Source organism: Protobothrops mucrosquamatus, unplaced genomic scaffold (genome assembly GCF_001527695.2).
Source record: "Protobothrops mucrosquamatus isolate PMUCROS unplaced genomic scaffold, P.Mucros_1.0 scaffold46, whole genome shotgun sequence".
Taxonomy (NCBI): domain Eukaryota; kingdom Metazoa; phylum Chordata; class Lepidosauria; order Squamata; family Viperidae; genus Protobothrops; species Protobothrops mucrosquamatus.
This window is the reverse complement of record NW_015386428.1, coordinates 911,965-935,129: the sequence shown is the minus strand read 5'-3', so window position 1 is coordinate 935,129 and position 23,165 is coordinate 911,965. Positions and strand designations below refer to the sequence as shown.

General features: G+C 47.3%; 3 protein-coding genes across 3 annotated transcripts in view; 2 read left to right on the top strand and 1 right to left on the bottom strand.

The window, feature by feature from the left end:
* Positions 1-3,899: 3,899 nt before the first annotated feature.
* Positions 3,900-6,077, bottom strand: TSSK3 (testis specific serine kinase 3). The gene is made up of 2 exons (XM_015811671.2): positions 5,912-6,077; positions 3,900-4,587 (listed from the first exon to the last, which is right to left on the bottom strand). Exons 1-2 carry the CDS (start codon positions 6,054-6,056, stop codon positions 3,926-3,928), a joined length of 807 nt encoding a protein of 268 aa, XP_015667157.1. The 5' UTR covers positions 6,057-6,077; the 3' UTR covers positions 3,900-3,925.
* Positions 6,078-10,569: 4,492 nt separating this feature from the next.
* Positions 10,570-12,184, top strand: FAM229A (family with sequence similarity 229 member A). The gene is made up of 2 exons (XM_015811625.1): positions 10,570-10,688; positions 12,082-12,184. Exons 1-2 carry the CDS (start codon positions 10,570-10,572, stop codon positions 12,182-12,184), a joined length of 222 nt encoding a protein of 73 aa, XP_015667111.1.
* A 1,639-nt stretch (positions 12,185-13,823) lies between these two features.
* Positions 13,824-23,165, top strand: part of KPNA6 (karyopherin subunit alpha 6) — a 15,623-nt gene continuing 6,281 nt past the window's right edge. Inside the window, exons 1-9 of the mRNA XM_015811670.1 lie at positions 13,824-13,838; positions 14,649-14,785; positions 17,369-17,464; positions 17,904-18,003; positions 18,530-18,624; positions 19,551-19,682; positions 20,814-20,902; positions 21,136-21,235; positions 22,537-22,700. Coding sequence (XP_015667156.1) covers positions 13,835-13,838; positions 14,649-14,785; positions 17,369-17,464; positions 17,904-18,003; positions 18,530-18,624; positions 19,551-19,682; positions 20,814-20,902; positions 21,136-21,235; positions 22,537-22,700 — 917 coding nt within the window. The 5' untranslated portion in view covers positions 13,824-13,834. The remainder of the gene's footprint in view (positions 13,839-14,648; positions 14,786-17,368; positions 17,465-17,903; positions 18,004-18,529; positions 18,625-19,550; positions 19,683-20,813; positions 20,903-21,135; positions 21,236-22,536; positions 22,701-23,165) is intronic.

The following is a 23,165-nucleotide window of genomic DNA, read 5'->3' as shown; positions in this document are numbered from 1 at the left end:
AGTCCTCCTTGGGAACTTGAACTGGAACCCTGGCTCAGATCCCGATGGTGGCTAAGTTGTACAGAGGGGCTGAAGAGCAACAGCGCCAAGGGTGCGTGTGCTGGGGGTCTCTGTCTCCCCCGAGCAGAACGAATTTGATTTCATTCTCACTTCTTTTGGCATTTTAGAGTGGATTAGAATGGGATGGGATGAATTATCCCGGTTTGAGTGATCTTCAGAAATAATTGGGATTATTCTACCTGTCTCTTTTCAGTCTGATAGCTTGCTAGCTATGCCATATTATGTGTCTTGAAACCCACATAACTTCTAGGGATTTGCAGGAGCAAATCTTTGCTTACCTGTATGAACTCCAGTCTTAAGAAGAAGCTCCGAGGCATTTGTGGACCCTACAGACCCCTCTCCCAGCTCATAGTGCCTGGTTTGGAATTACCTTTTGCATAAATGAACCCATCTCTCTTCATGTACCCCCAAATGTAAGCTGGTCCATTTTTCCTGGGAAGTGAAGCACTTTTTCAAATGAAATTATTGTTCCGAGGCCTTCCTCGTTATGTAATCCCACGGAGTATCTTGCATAAGTTCCAGTTATGGAGGGGGAAAGAGGCACATTCCTCCTGGGTTGTCACAATCATGGCTAAGATCTCTTTGAAAGGGCCCCAATTTTTTTTTGGGGGGGGGGGGTTGCACATCCCTTGAGCCAGTGCTCTAGTGTTGCTTGGACTGAAGTATCCCTTGCCTCATTAAGAAGAGGCACCCTGGATTTTCCCGGAAGCATCTTCATTTGCCAAAGCTTCATAACCGTCTGTCTTCCCCTTGCATTGATCCTCTTCCATAGATAGAAATGCTTGGGAAGCAACATGCTTGGGTGAGAGTTTGATTGCTCCACTTCCTTATCCACCTTCTCTCTAAATAATCTGTACAGGCATCTTCTCTTTTTTTTAGGGAAAATGGGGGGGCAGAGTGGTGCTCCCCCCTTTTGGTCTGCTTGATTTAGTTGTTGCTGCATTGCAGTGGAGTCTGACTATAATTAGGTCTCACTTTAGAACTCATCATGCTTTTTTAAAAAAAATGGGTCCAAAAGGCAGATTTATCTTCTTGGAGTACAATACACCAACAGGTCTTTCTCAACACACCTAACTGAATTTGAATGGAACCGGTGGCGGCTCATTGAAGTGGGTCTGAAGCCAACACCTCTCCCTGGTGGGACAAGATCCCTGCTTTAACTCCTCTGGGAAGGACTCAGACCGGAGCCATCCCCCTCCTTTTGCCCCCAGTGCATCTGCATGACAGCAGCCGCCAGTAACCCTGACAGCTGCTCTGACCCTGCCCGGGCCACATCTCTCCCAAAGGGCCAGAGAGGGAGGAAGGAGTTGCCGCTGCTCCTCTCTTTCCTCTTTCTTGTTATAAGCAGCAGCTGAGAGAGGAAACCCCTTGAGAAGGGGAACATGGTGCCTGTGGAAGTTGTTTGGTCTCAGAGTCACTGAGGTGTTTCTGATAAGGTAAAAGACTGGCCTTTGGGGCTCCCCTGGGCCACCAGATCATGAAAATCAGCATCTGTCTGAAGGACAATTGACTTAGGAGTCATCCCTGAAACTAGGAGAAATTAAAGAGGGATTTCCAAATTGGTCATCTGTGGGAAATGTGAGCAAGGATGTGATTCGGCCAGCGGAAGGTGACTTCCTCTGCATGCAGGTGGCCGTGTGAAGTTGAAGGAGCGTGGACAGATGTGTGGCAATCCATGAACATGGCTTAGTCTGAAGAGCTGCTAGCCGCTCTGATTGAAAATGACAGCTGGGCTACTTGGCCAACTAAATGAAAGCTTGCAGTTCTGGAATAATTTAGTGCTTAAAAATGAAGATACTTGCATTGTACAAGGGCTAGTTTCATCACTCCTGGGAAAGCTGCTCTTTGGATATATCAAACTAAGCTTTCTGGATCAGGAGAATATTTGTCTTGAACTCTGGTGATTTCTCCTAAAGGGCTGAGCAGCTTCTAGTGAGGGTGTAAAGTGCATAAAGAGGCCCATCTGGACCAGGCCTCGTTACTGGATGGTCTAGACCAGGGGTAGGCAACCTTGCTGGCTCAGGAATTCTGGGAGTTGAGGTCCACGAGTCATAAAAGAGCCAAGGTTGCCTACCCCTGGTCCAGACTCTAGAACAGCTGATAGGTGACTATGTGAGGAAGATGATCCTTGGAAAAGCATCCCTCCTTCCTCGGCTCTAAGGGTTTGTGGTGATGGGACGGAATAGGGTAGCCTGGAGCAGTGGTTCTCCGCGTGAGCAACTTCTAAGGCTTGTGGGCTGGCTCCCTTGGATGAGACGGACAGCCCGAGATGCTTTGCCATCCATCCACAGGAAGGGGCCCCCATTTGTGGCAAGTTGCTGAGGTTGAGAAACGTTGCTCCAGAGTCCAGTCTTGGTGCCGGGAGACATCCTGGGGCTCCGGTTTCACCATAAGTACTCTGTTTTCTTTTTCTTGGTTGTGCAATATTATCTCACGTTTAAATTATATGGCATCTCCCTGGACTGTTTTCCAGCTGGGGTGAACAAGTGACTCTAACAGCTGTTAGTTTTGTAATTATGACCGCCTTTTACAGATTTGCCATTAATGGCAATTAAAGGAGTTCTACAGAAACAATTTCATATGGGTCTTGTGTTTTTTTTTTTTTTCATCCTCTGTAACCTTCTGAGCCAATACCTCGGGTGGCCTGGGCCCTTATTCTGTGCCAGACACAATGAGTGCAAGGAGCCTTGCCACAGTAGAACTTGGCAGTGCCCGGAGGATTTGATTGATAAGACACACTTGCTGATCAGCCAGCCAGAAGGCCAAGTCCAGTGAGGCTCATACACCCCAACCTGTCTCGCCAAGTTCATAAAGTGAAAGGTGTTGGACTCCAGCTCTCCCCCAAAGCCAGCCACGCCATTGGCTGTGCTGACGGAAGAGGGCAACATTGTGGGACCAAACCTCTAACAGGTGCTGCAGCTTTTCAGGAGCCTTGTTCCCTTGCTAGCGTCTGGGAGCTCTCCCAGTATATTAGAATTCAAACCACTTTGAATTTGAAATGCCCCATTCTGGGAAACAGGCTCTTTCGTTAATTGAGGGTGGTGTGTGTCTCAACCTCTAGTCTTTTCCTCTTGAAACCACTGATCCGTTCCCCACGTTTTCAAGATGGCCTGTTTTGCACTCAAAGTGGGGTTTCCAGTTTGATTCTTTTCAAATTCAAAACATTTTGTGTACTACAAAACGAATCCTGGAGAGGCCGTCACTTGTTGGAGCTCATATTTTGTATAGCTGAGCTCCAAGTTCAGTTCCTGGCAGTCTCCAGGTTCTTTATTTCTGTCTTGGGGCCTCAGAAAAGGTCTGTCTTAGAACATACCACATCCTCCTCAGTTATTCATCCCAAGATATGTGGAAACTTTGGCTAGGAATTCTGAGATGGGTCATTTTGACCCCTCCAGAAGGCACCAGGTTGGGAACAGGGTGTTCTAGCAGCTCATTTGGATTATAATGCTAGACGGATCAGTACGTTGGCTTGGTGCATGACAGCACCTCCTTCCCTTTTCCAGCTGGGATGTTCTGGAGACCAATGGATGGATGATGTGCTATTGAAGAACGGCCAAGGAGGAATCCTATGGGAGATTTCTTAGATTTAACATTGCAAAGTGATTCTGCGTGTCTGAGAAAAAATTCAGCAAGGAAACACCTTCACTCTATTTTCCTTGGTCTTTGACTAATTTCTAACCACCTGCGCAGTCATCTCTGAACAAGGGAATGCAGTTCCTGATGAGAGGGGAATGTTTAAAATGCCTCTCTTCTCAGGGTGGATTAAGGATAGACTAGAAACTGAGATAACGTTAAAATATATGTGAGCATTTTGGAAACAGCCTGTCCCCTTTTATTTGGGGAGAATTTCGACACGGTCCCATCCTCAGGAACTTGCTAACCATGGGTGCCAACTCACTTCTTCGATGGAAGGCCTCAGGATCATGTCTGGTTCCAGGAGGCTTTTGAGAAGATCCTGGCATTCCTCAGAGATCCCCAAGTGGCCGGGGATGGAGACCCCTTTCTGTTGATGGCAAAGCATCTTGGGAATGTCTGTGTCGTCAAAGGGCAGGTTGGCACAAAGCATGACGTAAAGGACCACGCCCATGCTCCACACGTCGCCTTTCCTGCTGTCGTGGGGCACCCCCTGCAGCACCTCGGGGGCTGCGTAGGCTGTGCTGCCACAGAAGGTCTGGCTCAGCTCCTTGCGGTTCTTGGGGAGCAACTTGGCAAATCCAAAGTCTGTCAGTTTCAGGTTGAGCCCCTGCAGGAGGGCATTTTCACACTTGAGGTCACGATGCGCTACCCCACAGCTGTGGCAATAGCGGATGGCTTCTACCATCTGACGGAAGAGCGCTTTGGCCCGGCTCTCGGGCAGGGGTCCTCCTTGCAGGACACAGTCAAAGACATCGCCGTTCTCTGCCAGCTCCATCACCAGGTAGATCTTTCCATCTGTGGACTCCAGCATCTCATACACCCGAATGATGTTCTTGTGGTCTAGGCGCTTGACAATCTGGAGCTCTCGAGGCAGGAATCTCTCGATAAACTCTGAGGAGGCAAAAGACAGAATTGGCCAAAGTCTGAAGACAATCGCTGATGAGAGACGAACACGCTCCTTGCAACATTCCTGGCTCCCAACATCATAATTTCCCTTGAGAGGGAAAATGGGTTTTTTCTGATGATGCTAGAAACATTTTTCTCATATTATGTTGATTCGTCCAGGATCCTGGACCTAAATCCTGACTAAAAGTACAACATGGCATCCCAGTGCTGTTCAGCTAAAGCACCCGGACAAGCCTATGGGGAGTGGGGCATTTAGGGAACAGAGGTTCTCAAAACTTTGCAACGCTATGAGCCCTAAAATGAAATTGTATGGCTTCCTTCAATAGAACAAATTGTTTCACTGAGCTTAGGTTGGGCAAGAAACAAACATACACTTTGAATAATGATTTTTTAATCCGTCGTGGGGGCTTTCAAACTTTGTGAGACCCAACTACCTACTGGGACTAGGATAGCGTCTACTCTATCTTTGCAATACAGGTTTAAAAAGACCACCCCCTCCTTGTTAATGGCCCCAGAAGTGGGTGGAAGATAATAGTTCTGTATCTTTGACACATGCAGCCTCTAATGAATCCAAAGCTTTTTTGCACAGATTATTGGGAGAAACGATCTCTGAGGTGAGTTTATAGGTCAGTATGTTAGGCGAACTCAAAAAACCATCATTGTGCTAACCATGATAAATCTGTATAAGTAACAACTGCAGTGAAGCTTATACAGTAGTTGACTTTGAATTTGTGTCAAACCCCAAGAAGAGGATGGGGCCATCCCCCAAATCCATTGGATTAAATATAGTTTGAATACACAGCAAATGAAATAATGAAAGGATCCCATCGGCTGTATTTCATTATTTTCCTATTGGATCCCATTATATGTTTGAAAGTTTCAGATGGTGGAGGGTGACTGGGAAAACCTGCACGTGATCATGGCGAGATAGATGCAGAAGAGACAAAAGTCAGCAAAATTGCAAATCTACAACAGATGGTAGAGTAAAAATGCAGAGAGCTATGTTTATAGGGACAACACACAGGAGCATCCATGTGGGGCAGAGAGCAGCAAGTAAAATCACATATATCTTGATGACATCATGGAAAGAACACAAATTGTTTAATTTGTATTGATGTCATAGTGGATTTTATTCTTACTGTATGGTGATGTAGATTTTCTTTAGAAGAGGGACACATTTTATTGGAAAGAATGTTGCAGTGGGGAAAATTTGGCCCTTGGAAACTGAAATCCAATTATTTCTAAAAACATGCCCTCTCCCGTTCCATCTGCTCTGTCCTGCTTTAACTTCTTGTGTTCTGCTTCTTACCTTCTGGTCCTCCCAGTTTGTCTATAATTTTCACAGCCACTTTTCGTTGGTGTTTTTTTGAAAAGGCTTCCTTGACCTTTGAATAGGTTCCTTCTCCAATGGTTTTGCCCATCTGGTAACCATGGGAGAGAAGAAACTCCTCCATCGTGTCTTTCACTCGCTTGTCTGTGATTCTCAGGACATCCTGTCATCACAAAGTCTATACATCGCTGTCCTTCTCCACCCAGGCCAGGGTCTGCATTGGCTGCAGCCCAGGATGCTAGATCATTTTTTCCTGCCCAGACAAGGTCCTTCGATGAGGGGTGAAACTGAGATTGGACATCTTGAAACCTGAGCCTCCATTGTGATGCAGCCTTGTGTTACCTGAAGACCAGGGGGGCAGGTAGGGACCTGGCACCAATGAGAGGCAGGCACACATCCTCCTCAGGAGGAGGAGGGTTGCTCCAGGCCTGACCCTTCAGGGGGGGTGAGGCCTAATGCTGTGAGGCCTTGGGTAAGAAATCATTGTAGCTCGTATTGGAGCGTAGGTAGGGCTAATCAGTATCAGGGTGGACATGGGTAGTTAAGTTGTCCACACCATGGAAGTCTGCTGGCTTGAAGCTACTTGGCAGGGTTTGGGCCTAGCTACACCAGGCAAGCCTTAAGAGTAAGTATCATGAGTCCCTCAAACTCTTGTCTTATTTAAGAAGATAATTTCTTAAGGAGGACGTACTAGGAAGAAGCTGAGCTTTATTTAGACCATTCATCCAAATTCAGCGATGGAATTGCTTAGGATAGAGAGATTCAACATGATTCAAAAGAGAGTCTTTCCTCAGTCCTGGCTGGGAATTGCAATTACTATACCCAGAGAGTACAAGATTATTGAGAAATCTGGTCCATACAGTCTTATATTGACAAAAATAAATCCTGGTTTGGATCTCTGAATTGTGACAGTGGTGTGGATAAAGACGCCATCTTTCAACTTAAGCTACTACATGTGGATGTTTTCAGCTCCCAACATAAATGATGGCATACCAATCAACAACCACAGCGGCTACAGTTGAATGATGTTAGCAGAATACAGAATAACAGACTTGGAAGGGACCTTGGAAGTCTTCTAGTCCAACCCCTTACTTAAGCAGAAGAACCTAGACCATTTTAGACAAATGGTTGTCCAGTTCCTTCTTAAAAGCCTCCATTCCACTGGTTGATTGTTCTTACTGCCAGGAAATGTCTCCTTGGTTCTAGGTTGGTTCTCTCCTTGGTTAGTTTCCATCCTTTGCTTCTTGTCTTGCCTTCTGGTGCTTTGGAAAATTGGTTGACCCCTTCTTCTTTGTGACAATATTGCCTGTCTTGAGATCAAATTATTAGGGCAAACATTTGAAATATCACAACAGGAAGCCTCAATGATCATGTCTAAAGCAACAGAGCTCTAGAACTGATCTATAGGGACATAGGAGAACCTGTGGTAGACAGATATAGAAGTAGACCATTTAAGCCAATCTTTTTTTTTTCTAAAAAGCCAACTCAGAGTGCATCACAGCAATTCCAAAGTAGGTGTGTTGAGGCACCTCTTCACCCTGATTTTGATCTTGCTGTCAGGTAACCAGAGTGATTACATGTGTAGACAAAGACTACCTAAGCTGGACATGAGAGAAACTTAAAACTGGGCAGCCAGGGCCTGGGGATGGCGGCTGCAAGGAAGTCTTTCTACTGTTAGCCAAAGCATCTTTAAGTAAGCATTTACTTTCTAAACCCTTTCAAAGCTCAGTTTCGTGGTAGGCCCATCGCAAAATTGTGTAGGCCCATTTTTCAAATTGGTGGCAGCTGTTTTTTCTCTAACCAGTGTGATCGTCAGGCTCCTCATTTGTTGTTGTGGGTGGTGGTTGCCAAGAGGTCACAGCTTCGTTCTGTGGACTTCTTTAAGTGTCTTTTTAAATAGCATGACTACTTTTGACCAACCTGGAAGCTGCCATCCTGTATGTTGAGAGCATGGATTTCATTCACAGCCAGTAGCTGCAGTTGAATATTATGACGGTTCAGATCTGGAGAAACTGGAAACGGGCATCACATTTCTCCTAAGAAATCTCCAACTCCTAAGAGACAATTTAGAGCAGACTCTTGTTATTTTTCTCCAGGTTAGGCAAAGTCTCTTTCAAAAAAAGCCCCAGAACAAGTGTAGCTGCTGTAAGCCTGTAACCCAGGATGACTGGCAATCCACCTCATCAGGGAGAGTTGAGGGGGGGTTAACTTGGGGGGCCGGTTGGTTGGCGCTTCCATGCAAACACTTATTTTTTGTTGTGAACTTACAAGTATAAGCAAATTCTTACCTGCCGGTAGAACACATTATGTAGGAAGTATTAGTCTCCTTGCCCTGGAGGTTCATCTTTTTTATTATTTACTTAATCTGTGGTGTTCTTGGTGCTCTGGAGATGGGTTGTTTCTTGTAGACATTTCATTACCCAAACTAGGTAACACCATCAGTGCTACTTAAGGAGTGGGGTTTTTTCTCATTTTATATACTCGTGGCTTGCCCTGTCAGTGTCGGTGGGGGTGGTCCCGATGCTTCCTTGGTTGGGTTGTTGTTTACTGTTAGCTTGTTGGTTTGAAGTGGTGGTTCCTTGACTGGGGTATTGATTGCTTCTTGATTATTAGTCTAATGTTAATGTTGGTATTGGCTGTGCTCATCTGGGTGTTGGCTGCTGGCCAAGAGGTGTTTGGCTCTTTTGGTTTCCCTTTTGGCTTTTTGATTGTCTCCTTTGAATGGTATATAGATGTTGTTGGCTCTGTGTGCCTGTTGATTGCCAGGCTTCCAGAAGTTCCCTAGAGCGTTTTTGGGCTTGGCTTGGTCTAGGAGGGTCAGTTTCCCAGTTGCACCGTCTGTGTGACATAAAATGGAGGAGTTTCAATCATGTCCTCTGACCGCTATTGGTGTTCAGGATGCTCAGTCTTATTAAATTTCTATGCCGCCCATTTCACTGGTACAGCGACTCTGGGTGACTTAACAATACAATAAAAAGTTAAAAGGTGCTTAAGAACAATTAAAGGTAGAAAAAAAATGAATAAAAAAATTAAAAGTTAAAAACAAAGATGACGGGCGGCCTGAGGAAGAGACGCTTCTTTACCTGGTCAGCCACTCCCAATATAGCTAGTCCCCCCCTCCCCCGTGGCCCCAGGCCAAGCGGCAGAGCCAGGCTTTTAGGCTTTTCCTACTGGTCTTGTTGGCTCCTTCATGGGAGGCTCTGGGCTATCCCCATTCCTGCCCACCGCACGGACGCCGGGAGCAATCCAGGAAGAAGGCCGCCTTTGATGCCAGAGGCTCTCGCTTCCCAGGATCAGGAAAGGAACCGCCTGAAGGTGATTGGTGGAGGGCTGGCATTCCTTAGCCTGGAACTCCAAGCAGTGAGAAGACCAGGCCCCATTGTGATGCAGGCGCCTCCCTTGGGCATCACAATGGAAGTGGCGCCCTGGCCTCCCTCTGGGCTCTCTCCCAGCCTGCCCTTTGCAGTAGGCCCTTCAAGCTGTCAGGTCGACTGTAGGGAGCACTTCTCCTCCGCCTTCCTTCGATAGGTGAGGCCAGGGCAGAGCGGTGGGGAGGCCGAGGCTCAGAGGGTGGCAGGAGGAAAGCCAGGGGGCTCCTTTCTGTCCGTGGGGTGGGCAGTGCCTCCCACCCTCCCCTTGCCCCTCAACCAGGAAGGCCTTCAGACTTCAACCTCAGATCCTGGGTTTGAAGCCACCCAGTGAGGACGCTTCTCCTGCAGAAGGTTTCTGTGCCAGGCTCTGAGTGCCGCAAAAGGCACAGGGTCAAAATTTAAATAGAGCCATTATATGATGAAAAACGGTCCAGATACGGGGTAACTCGAGCTGGTTATGTAGAAGTTTCTAATAGTCTGTGATCCCATTAAGGCTGGGTTACATCAATCAGAAATATAGAAGTACTAGGAACCTGCATAGGATCCACCTGTTGCATTCTTTAAAGATGTTTTTAAATTTTAATTTATAGGCTAGTTGACTCTTAAACGTTATGAGTGACTTACAGTTAAAAGTCAAATATTAATAGAAAGACAGCTGACCAGAAGAGCAAAATAAAATAAAAACAAGATCCAAACAAGTCAGATCAAAAGAAAAACAAAAAAAAACAAAAACAAAGCAAAACTGGAAGGTGGCTCCTTATTCACTCAGTCCTTAAGGCCAAGGAGAAGAACCAGGTCTCTCCTGGACCATGCAATGGTGGAACCAGACAAAACTCTGGGGGAGACCACTGGAGAGAAGAGGCCGGGATCCTTCGGTCTCATTTCCAACTCTATCACCTGACTCCCTACTTCTTCCCCCCCCCCCATTTATGTGTTAAAATAATTTTGAGACACTGCATGCAAAAAGTAAGATCGCTCAAGTGGGAATACAAAAATCACACTCCTCAATGGGCTGATGAATGTCTGAGTGTGGGAGCCCCAGAAATTCCTCGGGTCCCTCCATGGGCCCCCTTGTCTTGCCAGATTAAGCGGCGTTGGTTTGCTCTTCTTCGTCCTCTGCCTTGTCCCCATGGCCACCCTTTCCCAAGGCATTTCTAGGGCCATTTGGGGGTCTCCGAAGTGGGGGTGATGTGAAGCATTGAACAAAGGAGGGCCGTCGTCCTGCTCACCCTTCTCCTCTTCAACAGACAGGTCTGGGGCTCGGACATGAGCTCCCAAGAGACCCCACAAGCTCGGAGATTCCCAATAGAGGCAGGAGATTCTCCCAGCCTGGCAACGGCCCCCGAAACTCAGGAGCCCGTTGCCCCCGAGCGTGCTGCAACAAGGTGAGCAGAGAGTTGGCAAAGAGAAGCAGAAGTGCCCACGCTGCTCCTCGGCCTTTAAAGAGAAGCGTGATGGTCATTCCATGGGCTTTGTGTTGGTCCAAGGGTGGGAAAGGGGGTCTCCCTTGGGAAAGAGAAGTGGTCCAAAGGAATACACCAATGTCCTTTTAAGGATGCTGGGTAAATGGCAACCCAGGGGCGGAATCTTCCAGCAATCCCCGAGCTCCATGTTAACTTTGCTTAGAAAGCAAGCCCAGAGCTGAGCTTAAGAAGGTAGCATTGGAGAACATGGCTGAGTACAGGCGGTCCTCAACCATTCATTTAGCGACTAAAGTTACAATGGCACTGAAAAAAGTGGACTTACAACAAGTTGTTGTGCTCACAAGCATCACAACATCCCCACATTGATGTGATCAAAATTTGGGGGACTCATCACCTGGCATGAGTGGAAATTATGTGGATGCTGTATTTGGCCCTTTGTTTTGCAGCACCTCAGTTTCCCATGTATTTAATGGCCGTCTTTTCAAGCGATGCAAGACAGGCCTTAGGCACACTCCGGTTAGCGAGAACCAGATTTCCTCCCGTGGATTAGATGGTGGCAGTGGAGAGGAATTCAGGGTCTCGGGCACAATCAAAGTGTGTTCCATATATAGCCTTTATGAGTATAGGTAATATTTTATGAGAAAACACTTTAATTCAGGACCAAATTCTCTCTTCCCTCCCTGCATGGCTACTCTTCCCTTTATTTCAGCAAGGTATGTGCCATAGAACGTCCCCTTAGTGAAGTTATTTCCTCCTTGCAGTTTCAATTTTGTAGAGTCTTCAGAGATCAGAGTTGCCTGCAGGGGTGTCACTAGAGCGGCATATCTCATTCTTGACCACTTTAAGACGTGTGGAATTCAACCCTTACTGGCTGGGGAATTCTGGGAGCTGGTCAACACATCTTAAAGCAGCCAATGTTGGGAAACACTGACTTGAGGAATGAATTTGGGGGTTCTTTTGCCCCCTTTCCTCTTTGAAATCTTCAAATTATTTACAGCTGAAAATCAGCAAGTTTCAGTAAGGCAAAAAGGGCATGGAAAAAAGGGACTTGGGCCCACACGTGGCTGTGAGTGTCCCTCTTTGTGAATGCCAAGTGGGTCAGATATGTGCCTTGTTTTGTGTCCCTTTGCACTGACCCTCCAGCCAGAGGGAGACCTGGAACAAATGATGTACCACATTAGAAAAGCTCAGTCAGTGAAGTTTAGAAAGCAATTTATGCCCAGAAAAAGGCTTTTCTCCCTCTTTTTAAAGGGGGACATCCTGGGACCAATTTTGCCATCTTGGGCGGTAGTGCATCTGCACTTTCTAACAAACCCAACGGGTTCCTCTCCCTCCCTCTTTTTCTCCTGGGCAGGCAGCTGCGAAGATGTCCAGGGTGCCACTGCCTGACCTTGCCCAATGTCCCCATTGATGTCTACATTGCCATGGGTGGGAGCCACAGGCCACGAACTACCTGAAGATTTGCCCAGGTCGGCTCAAGTGCTGAGGCCACAGCGGCTGTCCCAGGAAACACACTGACAGCCAGACAACAGTGAAGCAAGCCACACAGAACAGTGACGCACATTTTAATAAAAGGACACCTTAAAATGTTTCTGTGACGGTCCTTCCTGGAAATCTGCTTTGCTTCTCTCTGCCAGAGCCCCCTCCCCACTGACATCAGAGGGGGCCGAGCTGAGGCTTCAACAGAGGTGGGAAGCATCCATCGGGGTGCTCAGAGTTTTCCCTTGCAGAGATTAGCCAGGTTCCCCAGTCCATCCACAGTGGGGCTGGCCCACCCACTGGATAATGTGAACCAACCAGTCCCAGTAGCAGAATCTGCTCCTCGGCTGTTCCTCCTCTGCCCTTCTCCCAGAGGACAGAACCACCTAGATCAGCATCTCTTCTCTTTCTTCCTGTGGGTTGCCAGCTCTGTGAGCGTGGGGGTTGAAGTGAGGGTCCGTGGGGACCCAGTTGGCTTCCAGAAGTGGAAGAAGGGGTGGTTCCATTCTGGCGCCCTCTTCTCTCTCTTGGCCTCCGCTGGAATTTGGAGGGTGACTTTTGAGTCAAGGAGGACGGCTTCTGCTCCGGAACGTCTCCTGAGAACTTTCATGCTTGTCATCACCATCAGCCATTCAGTTGTGTCTGACCCTCAACCACGCTCTGGACCAGCGCTCTCCCTGCCCCTCTGTCTCACGCCGCCTCTTTCAGATCCGCCAGGGTCATCCCGGTGTGTCATCCTTGATAGCGTCCAGCCAGCGATGCTTTTTCCACCGATCGCTCCCAGCATGACTGACTTTTTGAATGAGTCAAGTCTCATGACTTGACAAACTATGATGGCCTCCGTTTGGTGATCTTGGCTTTTTTTTTTTAACACATTGTGTGTTTTAATTGTAGCCACATGAATATTTGACAGAGTTAAAAAATCTTTTAAAACGGCCAGTTTTAAAAAGATACAGTAAATACCTTTTTTTTTTACTTAGCTGGAGTATTGACTATACTCCTGTACTGACATTCTCCCCCCCCCCAGACGAGGAGGGGGCTCTCCTGGGCCTCCCCCCTCCCCCAGCCATCTCTCTTGGGCTCGGTTAGTCTTTAAGGCCCACTCCCAGCATTTTAATTAAGTTTTAATTATCTTTAATGAACTCTAACTATCATTGCCTCAGTTTTATTTTTTTACATACCGTTTTTATGGCCAGAATCCCTCTGGGAGGGAGATGGGCCGTTTCTAAATTTGATAAATAAAAATAATAAAAATTGTGAGATAAAAAGAAAACAAGGATTAAAAATAAAGAAAGAGTTTCGTTTCCTGAGGGAAAGTTACCTCCGGCTCTTCTCCCTCAGCGGGGCCTTCAAAGACGCCGCCAAGCAGACAAACCGCCAGCGCTTCGCCCGGCCGCTGCGAGGCGCCCGCGAGCCCCGAGCCGCAGCGGCCCCGGCCAGGAGGCGTGGCGGGGGCGGAGCTTGGGCGCGAGCGCTGGCCGCACGCGCTGTCCCGCTTCGGCCGCCGTCGGCCCTATTAAGCCCTATTAAGCCCCGCCTTGCTCCCCCGCCCTGCCGGCCCGTCTGCTCGGCCCATTGGCCCGTCCGCCATATTGTCGGCGAAGGAGGGACGGGAAGGAGCGGCGGACATGGGTGAGCGTCCGGCGGAGCCCTCCACCCCCGCCGCCCCCCCTCCGCGCGCGTCCCGGCCCGGGTCCCCGCCGGGCGTCCCCGGAGGCGCNCCCTCCTGCCGTCCCGCACTGCGGTCCCCGGCGGAGCGCTGGGCCTTCGGCGCGAAGGACGAGGGTGGCCCGGAGCTGCAGCGCCGGGAGGCCTCAGAGGGCGCAGCCTTCGGCGCGGGGCGTCCGGCCGCCCGGTGGCCTCGTCCCGCCGAGAGGCCGAGTCAGTCGGGCGCTGTTGGGGCCCCGGGGAGAGAAGGAAAGACCCCGGAAGCCCCTCGGACCCGGCCGGCCTCCCTCCCCGCCCTGGCCCGCTTTGCCCTCCTCCCTTGCCGCCGAGGAGGCCGCTTCGGTTCCAGGGGAGCGCTTCTTCCACCTCCCGGGCAGCCTGGCCAAACGCCCGGTGGGGGAAGCCGGGCTCCGAAGCGCCCGGGCGCCCCGAGAGGAGCCGAGGCAACGGCCGCCGCCGCACATTGCTGGCTCATATTTAAGTGATCGTCCACTAAGATCCCAAGATCCCTCTCGCAGTTAGTGCTGTTGAGCTGAGTTTCATCTCATCTGTATTTGTATAGATTAATTGAAAAGGCCCTGAAAAACTTTGAAGGATTATATTAGGTAAAGGCCAAGGATTTTTTCAGACGAATGCAGTGGAGTGACTCATTGCATAATTTGAACAGGCCTCCAGATAATAGCATCCTTTGGTGTCTTTCAGCCCCAGGACATGATGAGAGTATTTTCTATTGATTATGCAAAAAAGATGGTGTGTTTTTTTCCTGGCCTGCAGAAACCATGGCGAGCCCAGCAAAAGACAACAATTACAGAATGAAAAGTTACAAAAACAAAGCTTTGAACCCAGAGGAGATGCGCCGGAGGAGAGAAGAGGAGGGGATCCAGCTACGCAAACAGAAACGGGAGCAGCAGGTAAGGGATCCCTGCCTCATTAGGGACCTGCTTCCTTTTTTGATTGCTCACGCAAAGGTCTGGAGTGAAGTAGAAGTGTTCTTTGGGCTTGCCATTTTTGCCTTATCTGATACTTGGCAGTCAATGCTTTGAAGAACAGCAAAACAGATAATAACCGGGTTGGAAGGCACTATTGAGGTTTTCTAGTCCAACTCCCTGCTCAAGCAGGAGTTCCTATAACCGTGGTGGCGAACCTATGGCACATGTGCCACAGGCGGCATGCAGAGCCGTCCCTGTGGGCACGCGCGCCATTGCCCCAGAGGGAGGCGGGGTCAGGCTGCTCCCCTTCCTCTCTCCACATGTGCCATCACTTTCACTTTCTTTCTCTGCACTGGGAGTCAGGGAGCAGCTGCAAGGACTGGGCGGGGAGAGGTGAGAAGCCAGAAGCGGTGCAGAGAAAGAGGTGTCGAGACGAGTGGAATTGTCCTCCAATGGGATTTTCCCATGTATTTTACCAGGAAACAGATAGGACAGGCTAGAAAAGTCAGTGCCCTCCTAACCATAACCAAGGACTCCGAGTTTGTTGGCGATGTCCATTTTCCTCTCTTGAGTTCATGGTGACCTAACCCTAACCCTAAGTGGAATTTCCCCCAATGGGATTTTCCCATGTATTTTACCAGGAAACATTGATAAGGCATCCCAGAAATGTCAGTGCCTTCCTAACCATACCCAAGCACTCTGAATTTGTTGGCGATGTCCATTTTCCTCTCTTGAGTTCATGGTGACCTAACCCTAACCCTAAGTGGAATTTCCCCCAATGGGATTTTCCCATGTATTTTACCAGGAAACATAGATAGGGCAGCCTAGAAAAGTCAATGCCTTTCTAACCATACCCAAGCCCTCCGAATTTGTTGGCGATGTCCATTTTGCTCTGTGAGTTCATGGTGACCTAACCCTGGCCTATTTCAGACAAATGGCGGTCCAATCTCTTCTTGCAAGCCTCCAGTGATGGGGCGCCAACAATTCCAGAGATAAATGGGAGGAGACCTCAGTGCTAGATTATAAAGATTGGTGTGGTCATTTGGCCACTAAAGATGTAAATGTTTGAACAGCAGGATGAGAGCACCTTCTTCCCCGAGTGTGCATTATTTCCGGTGCTGTGCTGTAACAGGAAATGGGAGAAGGCAATTAGAGAATCTTTCCTGCTAATAATAATAAAATTAAACTAAGATTATTTATGGTTTGATATTATAAAATGAGGTTAGGAAAGCAGTAAAAATGCAAACAAATTAAGTCTAGTGAAATTATTTAAATAGTCTTTAAATTATAAACAACTATAATAGGCCGACTGTTCTTTGTACAGTACAGATAATCCTCAGCTTATGACTGTAATGATGCCTGCCCATTACAGTCATAAATTGTGATGGCCGTAAAGTGGCATCGTGTGACCAGATGCAATTTTACAACCTTTTTTGCATCAGTTGGTTAATGTATGTTGTGGTGGTTAAGTGAAACCTGTTGTTCTCTAGGGGGCACTTTTGCAAAAACATAAATCATATTCACAGAACTGTGAGATGCTTCAAATGGCTCAAAATCAGGCCGGTTGCTGAGCAACCAAATGCGGTCATGTGACCACTGGAAGTATGGCTGTCGGAGCTGGGTTATACAATAAGTATCTTTTAGACGCCCATAGTAACTTCAAATGGTCGTTAAAGTGGCCAGTCATAAGTCAAGAACTACTTGTATTGTAGAACGGGCTGAAGGTTGTTCAGGCTCTGGTAGTAAATCACTATCTGAGAATATAAACCAGGGTAGGTTTCTGACTCCTGGCACTAGAATTCCTGCCAGCCCACTGACCACTGCCCACCTGCTCAGGTAGCGAGCAAAACGTGTATCTGCTTGGTGGTGAAAAGAAAAGGTTGCTTAGTGAGGGCAGTTCTGGGATGAGCAGCTGTTGAGAGGCAGCTCATTGCTTAACTCTGTGCCAGCTTTATTTTACGTCTTGTTCTGGATGATCTTCAGAAAAAGGAAGGAAGAAGATGCCGTAGGACTGCCAAGGTAGTAGCAGTTCCTGTTGGGTTCCTTGCTCTTAAAACGCTGTGTACGTGTGCATGAATTTAGTATACATTTTATATGTCGCTTATGTGTGGTTGGCAGTGGAAGGGGTATTAACTTTTTAGAGTAATGAACCCACGAAAACAGTTTGGAGTGACTTATGATGAGGAGTATGAAATGGGTGTGTCCCTCTACGTTTGTAGATCGTGAGTGCCAAGCCAGACTAAGTTTTGCCCTTGTGCGGCCTGGCTAAGAGTGATTTGGGAGCTCAAGGATGGTGCTGCCTTGCAATAGTACTAAGGAATAAGAATAATCACGTCAAGCTACTCTTCAGTGAAGCCACAAGCCTTACCTTTAGAACGGAAATGTTCTCATATCTGCAAGCATAAATTGGGAGATGAGCTTCTGCTTGATGAAGCATCAAAAGTAGGATGATTGCCAATGTTGGGTTACAACACTGAAGTGCAGAGGAGCTATTTAGCAATCTGCAGGTGACCTAAATCAGGGTTTGGTTTGTTCCCCTATAATTTCATTCATTTTCCATTGCAGCTCTTTAAAAGGAGAAATGTGGAGCTAATTAATGAAGATGGTGCTATGTTTGACAGTCCCCTGGTCGATTCCTCGGTCAGCTCTACAGCTGGTAGTGTAAGTAGAGATAGCATGTTTCCTTCTTTCTTCTCTCTCTTGGTCAGTATCAGTAAGACATCTACAGATACTAAGAAACCTCCATGCACTTTGTGAATGTTTTCTGCCTCAAAAGCTCGGGAAATCGACCTGCCAATTTCATTTTGAGCATTAGCAACCAGGTTTGAGCTAGAAAAGGGCATTTATCGGCTGCCCCTGCAGGGCCTCGGGTTCTCCATCCTTGGGCTAGGCGACCCATTTATCTGCTTTGGTACAATATACCTTATTGTATCTCTGGGAAGGTTTTTAAAAGGATATCCTGGGATTTAGATGTCTTTTTTCTTAACCCTAGCCTGGGATCTTCTCCCTGAAAATTGGAATAATCCTGAAAGTTTGAGAATTGTTATAAAAGGTGGGCATCGGATTTGGTGATGGATGGATGAATATCTGATCTTTTCAGGAGGGCGTGATCACAATGGAGATGGTGAAAATGCTGTTCTCTGAAGATCCTGATCTTCAGTTAGTAACTACCCAGCGGTTCAGGAAGCTACTTTCGAAAGGTACATTCAGCGGTAACTTTTTAAAGAAGAGTTGGTGAAATTAACTTGGTGTTTCTGTTAGGCCCTCGAGGTCTATTTGTCATTCAAATACTTTGCCAGAAACATCTGAAAATGTCCTATAGGTGGGTAGAATGTACAGATAAAATCTAATCGCAGGAGCAGACTGTCTGAGCTGCTCATTTTTTAATTCTACCGAATTTAAAATCACTTTATTTTTAAATGCCTTAAATTTCAACAGTTACGTTCAGAGGTGCCCAATAGTGTGTAATGAACGTACTTGGCTAAACACGGATAATATGCAAGTGTACATTGTGTTATACAGAATATGCAACAGCTTCAACTGGGCAGGCAGTTAGATGGAGAGACTAAATATGCATGGGGATGGCGTGTCTGCACGGGGCTACGTGCAAGCTGGGATTGTGATGTTCATTCCCTCTCTCCTAAAGGACAAGCAAGCCTTACCCAGTGCTGGTTGATACATATTTAAGTTTCCTTCCCTTCAATTTCTTTTTAAATTTTATTCTAGAGCCCAATCCTCCAATCGACGAGGTGATAAGCACTCAGGGAGTGGTGGACAGGTTTGTTGAATTCCTCAAGAGAAGTGAAAACAGCACACTACAGGTAAGTGGGGGGGGGAGCAGCTGTTTCTTGGGCTCGCTCTTTGAAGATCTTAATCAGCTTTGCAGCTTGCCCGGTCTTTGTCCCGCTTACGTTGGTGATCGTGATCAAAGACATCTCACTTCAAAGCAATACCAAAAAAGGAGACTTATGGCTATTATGTTTAATCAAATTACTATTAAAAATGTAAAACCATTATTTGAGTGTCTCAAAGTCTGCAAATTTGACTGAAGCCATAACCTGCTGTGGCTTTAAACATAGGGTATTTTGTTGAGGGGTATGTGGGATAGGAATACTCCATTATTAGTTCTTTATTCCTGAACAAGTGTAGGCTATCAGTTCTTCAAAGGTTATTAATCATGCTTTAATAAAGTGATCCATAAAGATCCTTCCTGAGGGGCAGTTTATGGTTGAAAACCAGACACCAGTGATTCCTCCGGGATCCAGCTCTGCAGTGCCTTTCTCCGGCCTCCCTGGCCTTTTTGGCCTCCTTCCAGCTTTTCCCCTTGGTTTTGGTCTTGTGAGTGGTGGCAAACAGGCAGCACCTCTGCCTTTGATTTGCCTCTTGGGGGGGGGGAAGGCTGGCAGCAGCACCACTGAAGAAAAAGCTGCCACTCAAACAGGCTGTTGCCCTCCTGCCGAAGGGGAATTCCTCCCTCCCCAGGGTCAGTGAAATGGGATCTATTTTATGGCCTTCCTCCATAGATAATTGTCCTCTGGAAGATTTCAGTTGAAACCAGGTTAGAAATGGCAGCCAGAGTTAGGAGGTCTCATTTCTGAATTATTTTGCCTTGTGAAATGCTTTCCCCCCTTGGAACAAATTGGAACTCCAGTTTGCTCTGTTGAGGTTTAATCCCAAAGTTACCTGTTTCTTAATCGGTTGTGGGTCTCCACTGAAATCAGTCGTTTACTGGCTGCGTCTCTTCCAGTTTGAAGCTGCGTGGGCGTTAACCAACATCGCCTCTGGCACCTCACTACAAACTAAGATAGTGATCGAGGCCGGAGCAGTCCCGATCTTCATTGAATTGCTAAGTGCTGATTTTGAAGACGTCCAAGAGCAGGTGAGGCTCAGACCTGAGCTACTGATTTCATGGCAGCTCTTGAGCTTTTGTTCATTCTCTCTCAAGCATTTCTGCGACAAAACAAACTAGCTCGGGTCCTGAACAAGACATGATCAACAGTGTCCTCAAAGGGCAGCAGCTGCCCAGTTTAAACTTTACTGAAATGACTGATTCTCACATGATTTGGGTGTTTTTTAAATTTGTTTATTTATTTAGGGAGATGCCTGAGGCGTGGAAATGTTTTTGACTGTGATCTAGCCACTCTGCATTTCTTGTCTACACTTTGAACTGTCCCATCACATTGTAGGTTTACAGTTATATTTAAGTTGTTGGTGCTTTTTCATTGGAGGCTTTTAAGAAGAAGCTGGGCAGGCGTTTGTCTGAAATGGTGCTGGGTCTCCTGCTAAAGCAGAGGGGTTGGACTAGAAGATCTCCGAGGTCCCTTCTGACTCTGTTATTCTATGTTCTGTGGTCTAATTATGGTGTAATTACATCACATGATTACTTGCCTTTTCCCTGGAAGGCAGCATACGTTAGGGTAGGGGTCCTTCACTCAGTTTATTCTCACAACAACCCTATGAGGTAGGATGACCCAACTGGCTCTTGTATCACCCTGGGACTCAGTGGTCTAGCCTTCAGGCTCTGCTGCTGTTGTGATGTCACAGATGCGTCAGACTGCCTAGGGCAGGGGTAGGCAACCTTGGCTCTTTTATGACTCGTGGGCTGGCTCAGGAATTCTGGGAGTTGAAGTCCGCGAGTCATAAAAGAGCCAAGGTTGCCTACCCCTGGCCTAGGGTGAGGTAAGCTGCTTTGTCTGGCATGAGAGCTGAGCCAGTTGGCAAGAAAGAAGCACAGACCCCTAGTAGGTATTGGAAGGCTTGGATTATAGAAGGGGGATGAAATCATCAAATGTGGGGCAGTAGCTCTCTAGAGGAGGGACAGCTGCAAGGGGTTGCACGGTCCAGGTTTCCTCCATGCGCTGGAGCTGCTGGATGGAGAAGGACAGCATGGAAGTGACTACGCTCAGCGATTCATTTGCAAGGCCTTACTGAGACTGCCTGCCTGCTTCGCTGTTGCTCTTAATATGCCCCCTTCAAGGACTGAGTCCTGAAGCCCCTGCTCTTCTTCCAGGCTGTCTGGGCACTGGGGAACATCGCTGGAGACAGCTCTGCCTGCCGTGACTATGTCCTAAATTGTGGCATCCTTCCTCCTTTGTTGTTGTGAGTAGCTGCTGGGAGAAATTCCACCACTTTGTAGCCCTTCATTTCCTTAGACTGCAAGTGCTGAATGGGGTGAACTTGTCCTAGAAGAACCACAACTTATTTTCTTGTTTTCCCCGGACCATCTGACTGCTAGGACTGTTTATGGGGACACAGTTGCCAAGCCCTTAAATAGCTTGGTTTAGGCCCAGAGGCTGTAATGTGGACTTAAGCATCATCTGGTTATATTTCAGGCTCCTCACAAAATCTACTAGATTGACAATGACACGAAATGCAGTCTGGGCTTTGTCGAATCTCTGCAGAGGGAAGAACCCACCTCCAGAGTTTGAGAAGGTAAGATCCAAATGTGGATTACTTTATTTTCCTAGCCACAGGCATCTCTTGCGTTCCACAGGCTTTCTCAAGCGTGGCAACTGGAAGATGTGTGGATTTCAACTCCGAGAATTCCCCAGCCAGCACAGTGGAGAAACGCTGCTTTATCTAGGCTGGGTATTAACACTTCTTGTTCCTATCACTTATCTCTCCTCCTCACATTTAAAAGCACCTGCAGTTTAGTACATGTGAAAACAGTAAAGCATAGGTATTAAAACCACTCCAACTTGCTGGCATCGTGTTCTGAGCCATATAGCACCACCAGCCTCACGAAGGCTAGATGCAGTAGTGAGAGAATGCAGAAAAAATATGAATTCACTCCTACTGGTGCACGCCGGCCTTCCTCGTTTATCAGCAGAAGGCTCAAATCCAGGAAATCCCCACTGGCCCTTGCACGACATCTGCCCAGCGACTTTAACATCGATCCCAGTGGAAAGCTAAATGGGTTGCTGAATGCACAGACACAGGCAGACATAGAAATGACCCCACAAAAAAAGGTGCCAAGCTTTGAACTACCACATCGGCAATGGACAATCTTGAATAGGATTTGCACCTCACACGGCGTCTCCTGGGACTTGCTGTATAAATGGGGCGTAGCATCCCCCACTCAGTGTGACTGCCAGGTTCCAAGTCAAACTATAGATCACATCGGCTGTAAGCTGAGGGGATTTACTGGTCCAGTAGCTGATTTTTTTTAATCTAAAAGATGCTGTGCTTCAGTGTTTAGATAGCCTAGACCAGGGGTAGGCAACCTTGGCTCTTTTATGACTCGTGGACTTCAACTCCCAGAATTCCTGAGCCAGCCACGCTGAGGGGAAAGGGAGAGGTTTCCAAGCTGAGCCAGGTTGGCTCAGGAATTCTGGGAGTTGAAGTCCACCAGTCATAAAAGAGCCAAGGTTGCCTACCCCTGGCCTAGACTTTGGTAATTGAACATAGATCTTTTTAACATTCATATTTTATTGTGTTTTACTAATCTAGGTGAAATGTTAATAGGTAATGCTAGTCCATCTGTGATATGCCATATGCTAAATAAAATAAATAAACTGCTGTGTCTATGGATCAAGATTTACCAGCTCTAAAATGTTTAGTGTGATTATAGCACGAGGCACTGATTCGAATATACAAGCTGTATTTCTGAATTGAACATGTAATGAGAGATTTGACCTTACACACATAAAACTCGGCCCAGAGCTGCTGAAGTGCCTGTAGCTTCCCCTGGGGCCCGTGTTCTCACCGTCTCTTGCAATTGCGCTTTTGGGCAGGTGTCGTCCTGTTTGCCGGTCTTGTCTCGATTGCTCTTCAGCAGCGACTCGGACTTGCTGGCAGATGCCTGCTGGGCACTTTCCTATCTGTCGGATGGACCCAATGAGAAAATCCAGGCCGTCATAGATTCAGGAGTGTGCCGGCGACTGGTGGAATTGCTAATGTAAGTGTAAAAGTGCTAAATTATGGTTTGCATAGCTATAGCTTATTGAGTAATTGGTAAGATTCACATAAGCCACAAATAATGGTTTGCAAACTACTCTGGCTGTGTTCATTTTGTGAAGTCAGATATGAAGCGTTAGTGTGGGAATGACCTCGGGAGACGGAAGAGGAAGAAGCTGCAGAAAAAGTTGCAGCCCTTCCTGAAGGAGAGGGGCCTGGGAAATGTCTCAGGAGGGTCTTCCCCAGGTTTTTGGGCCGGAAAGCCGAAGGGGGAGAGATAGACTTTCAGACGTGCAAGTTTGCGTGAACAAAACCTTAAGGCAAACACTGCTAGCACATCTGGGTGTGCTTCTTGTCTGGACTGCCTTACAAAGTTGACAATAGGTCATGTACCCTCATCAAGTTAAATCAGTTTCACAACAATTACAGTTGAATATTTTCTGACGCATTAATTTAGGATGTAGCC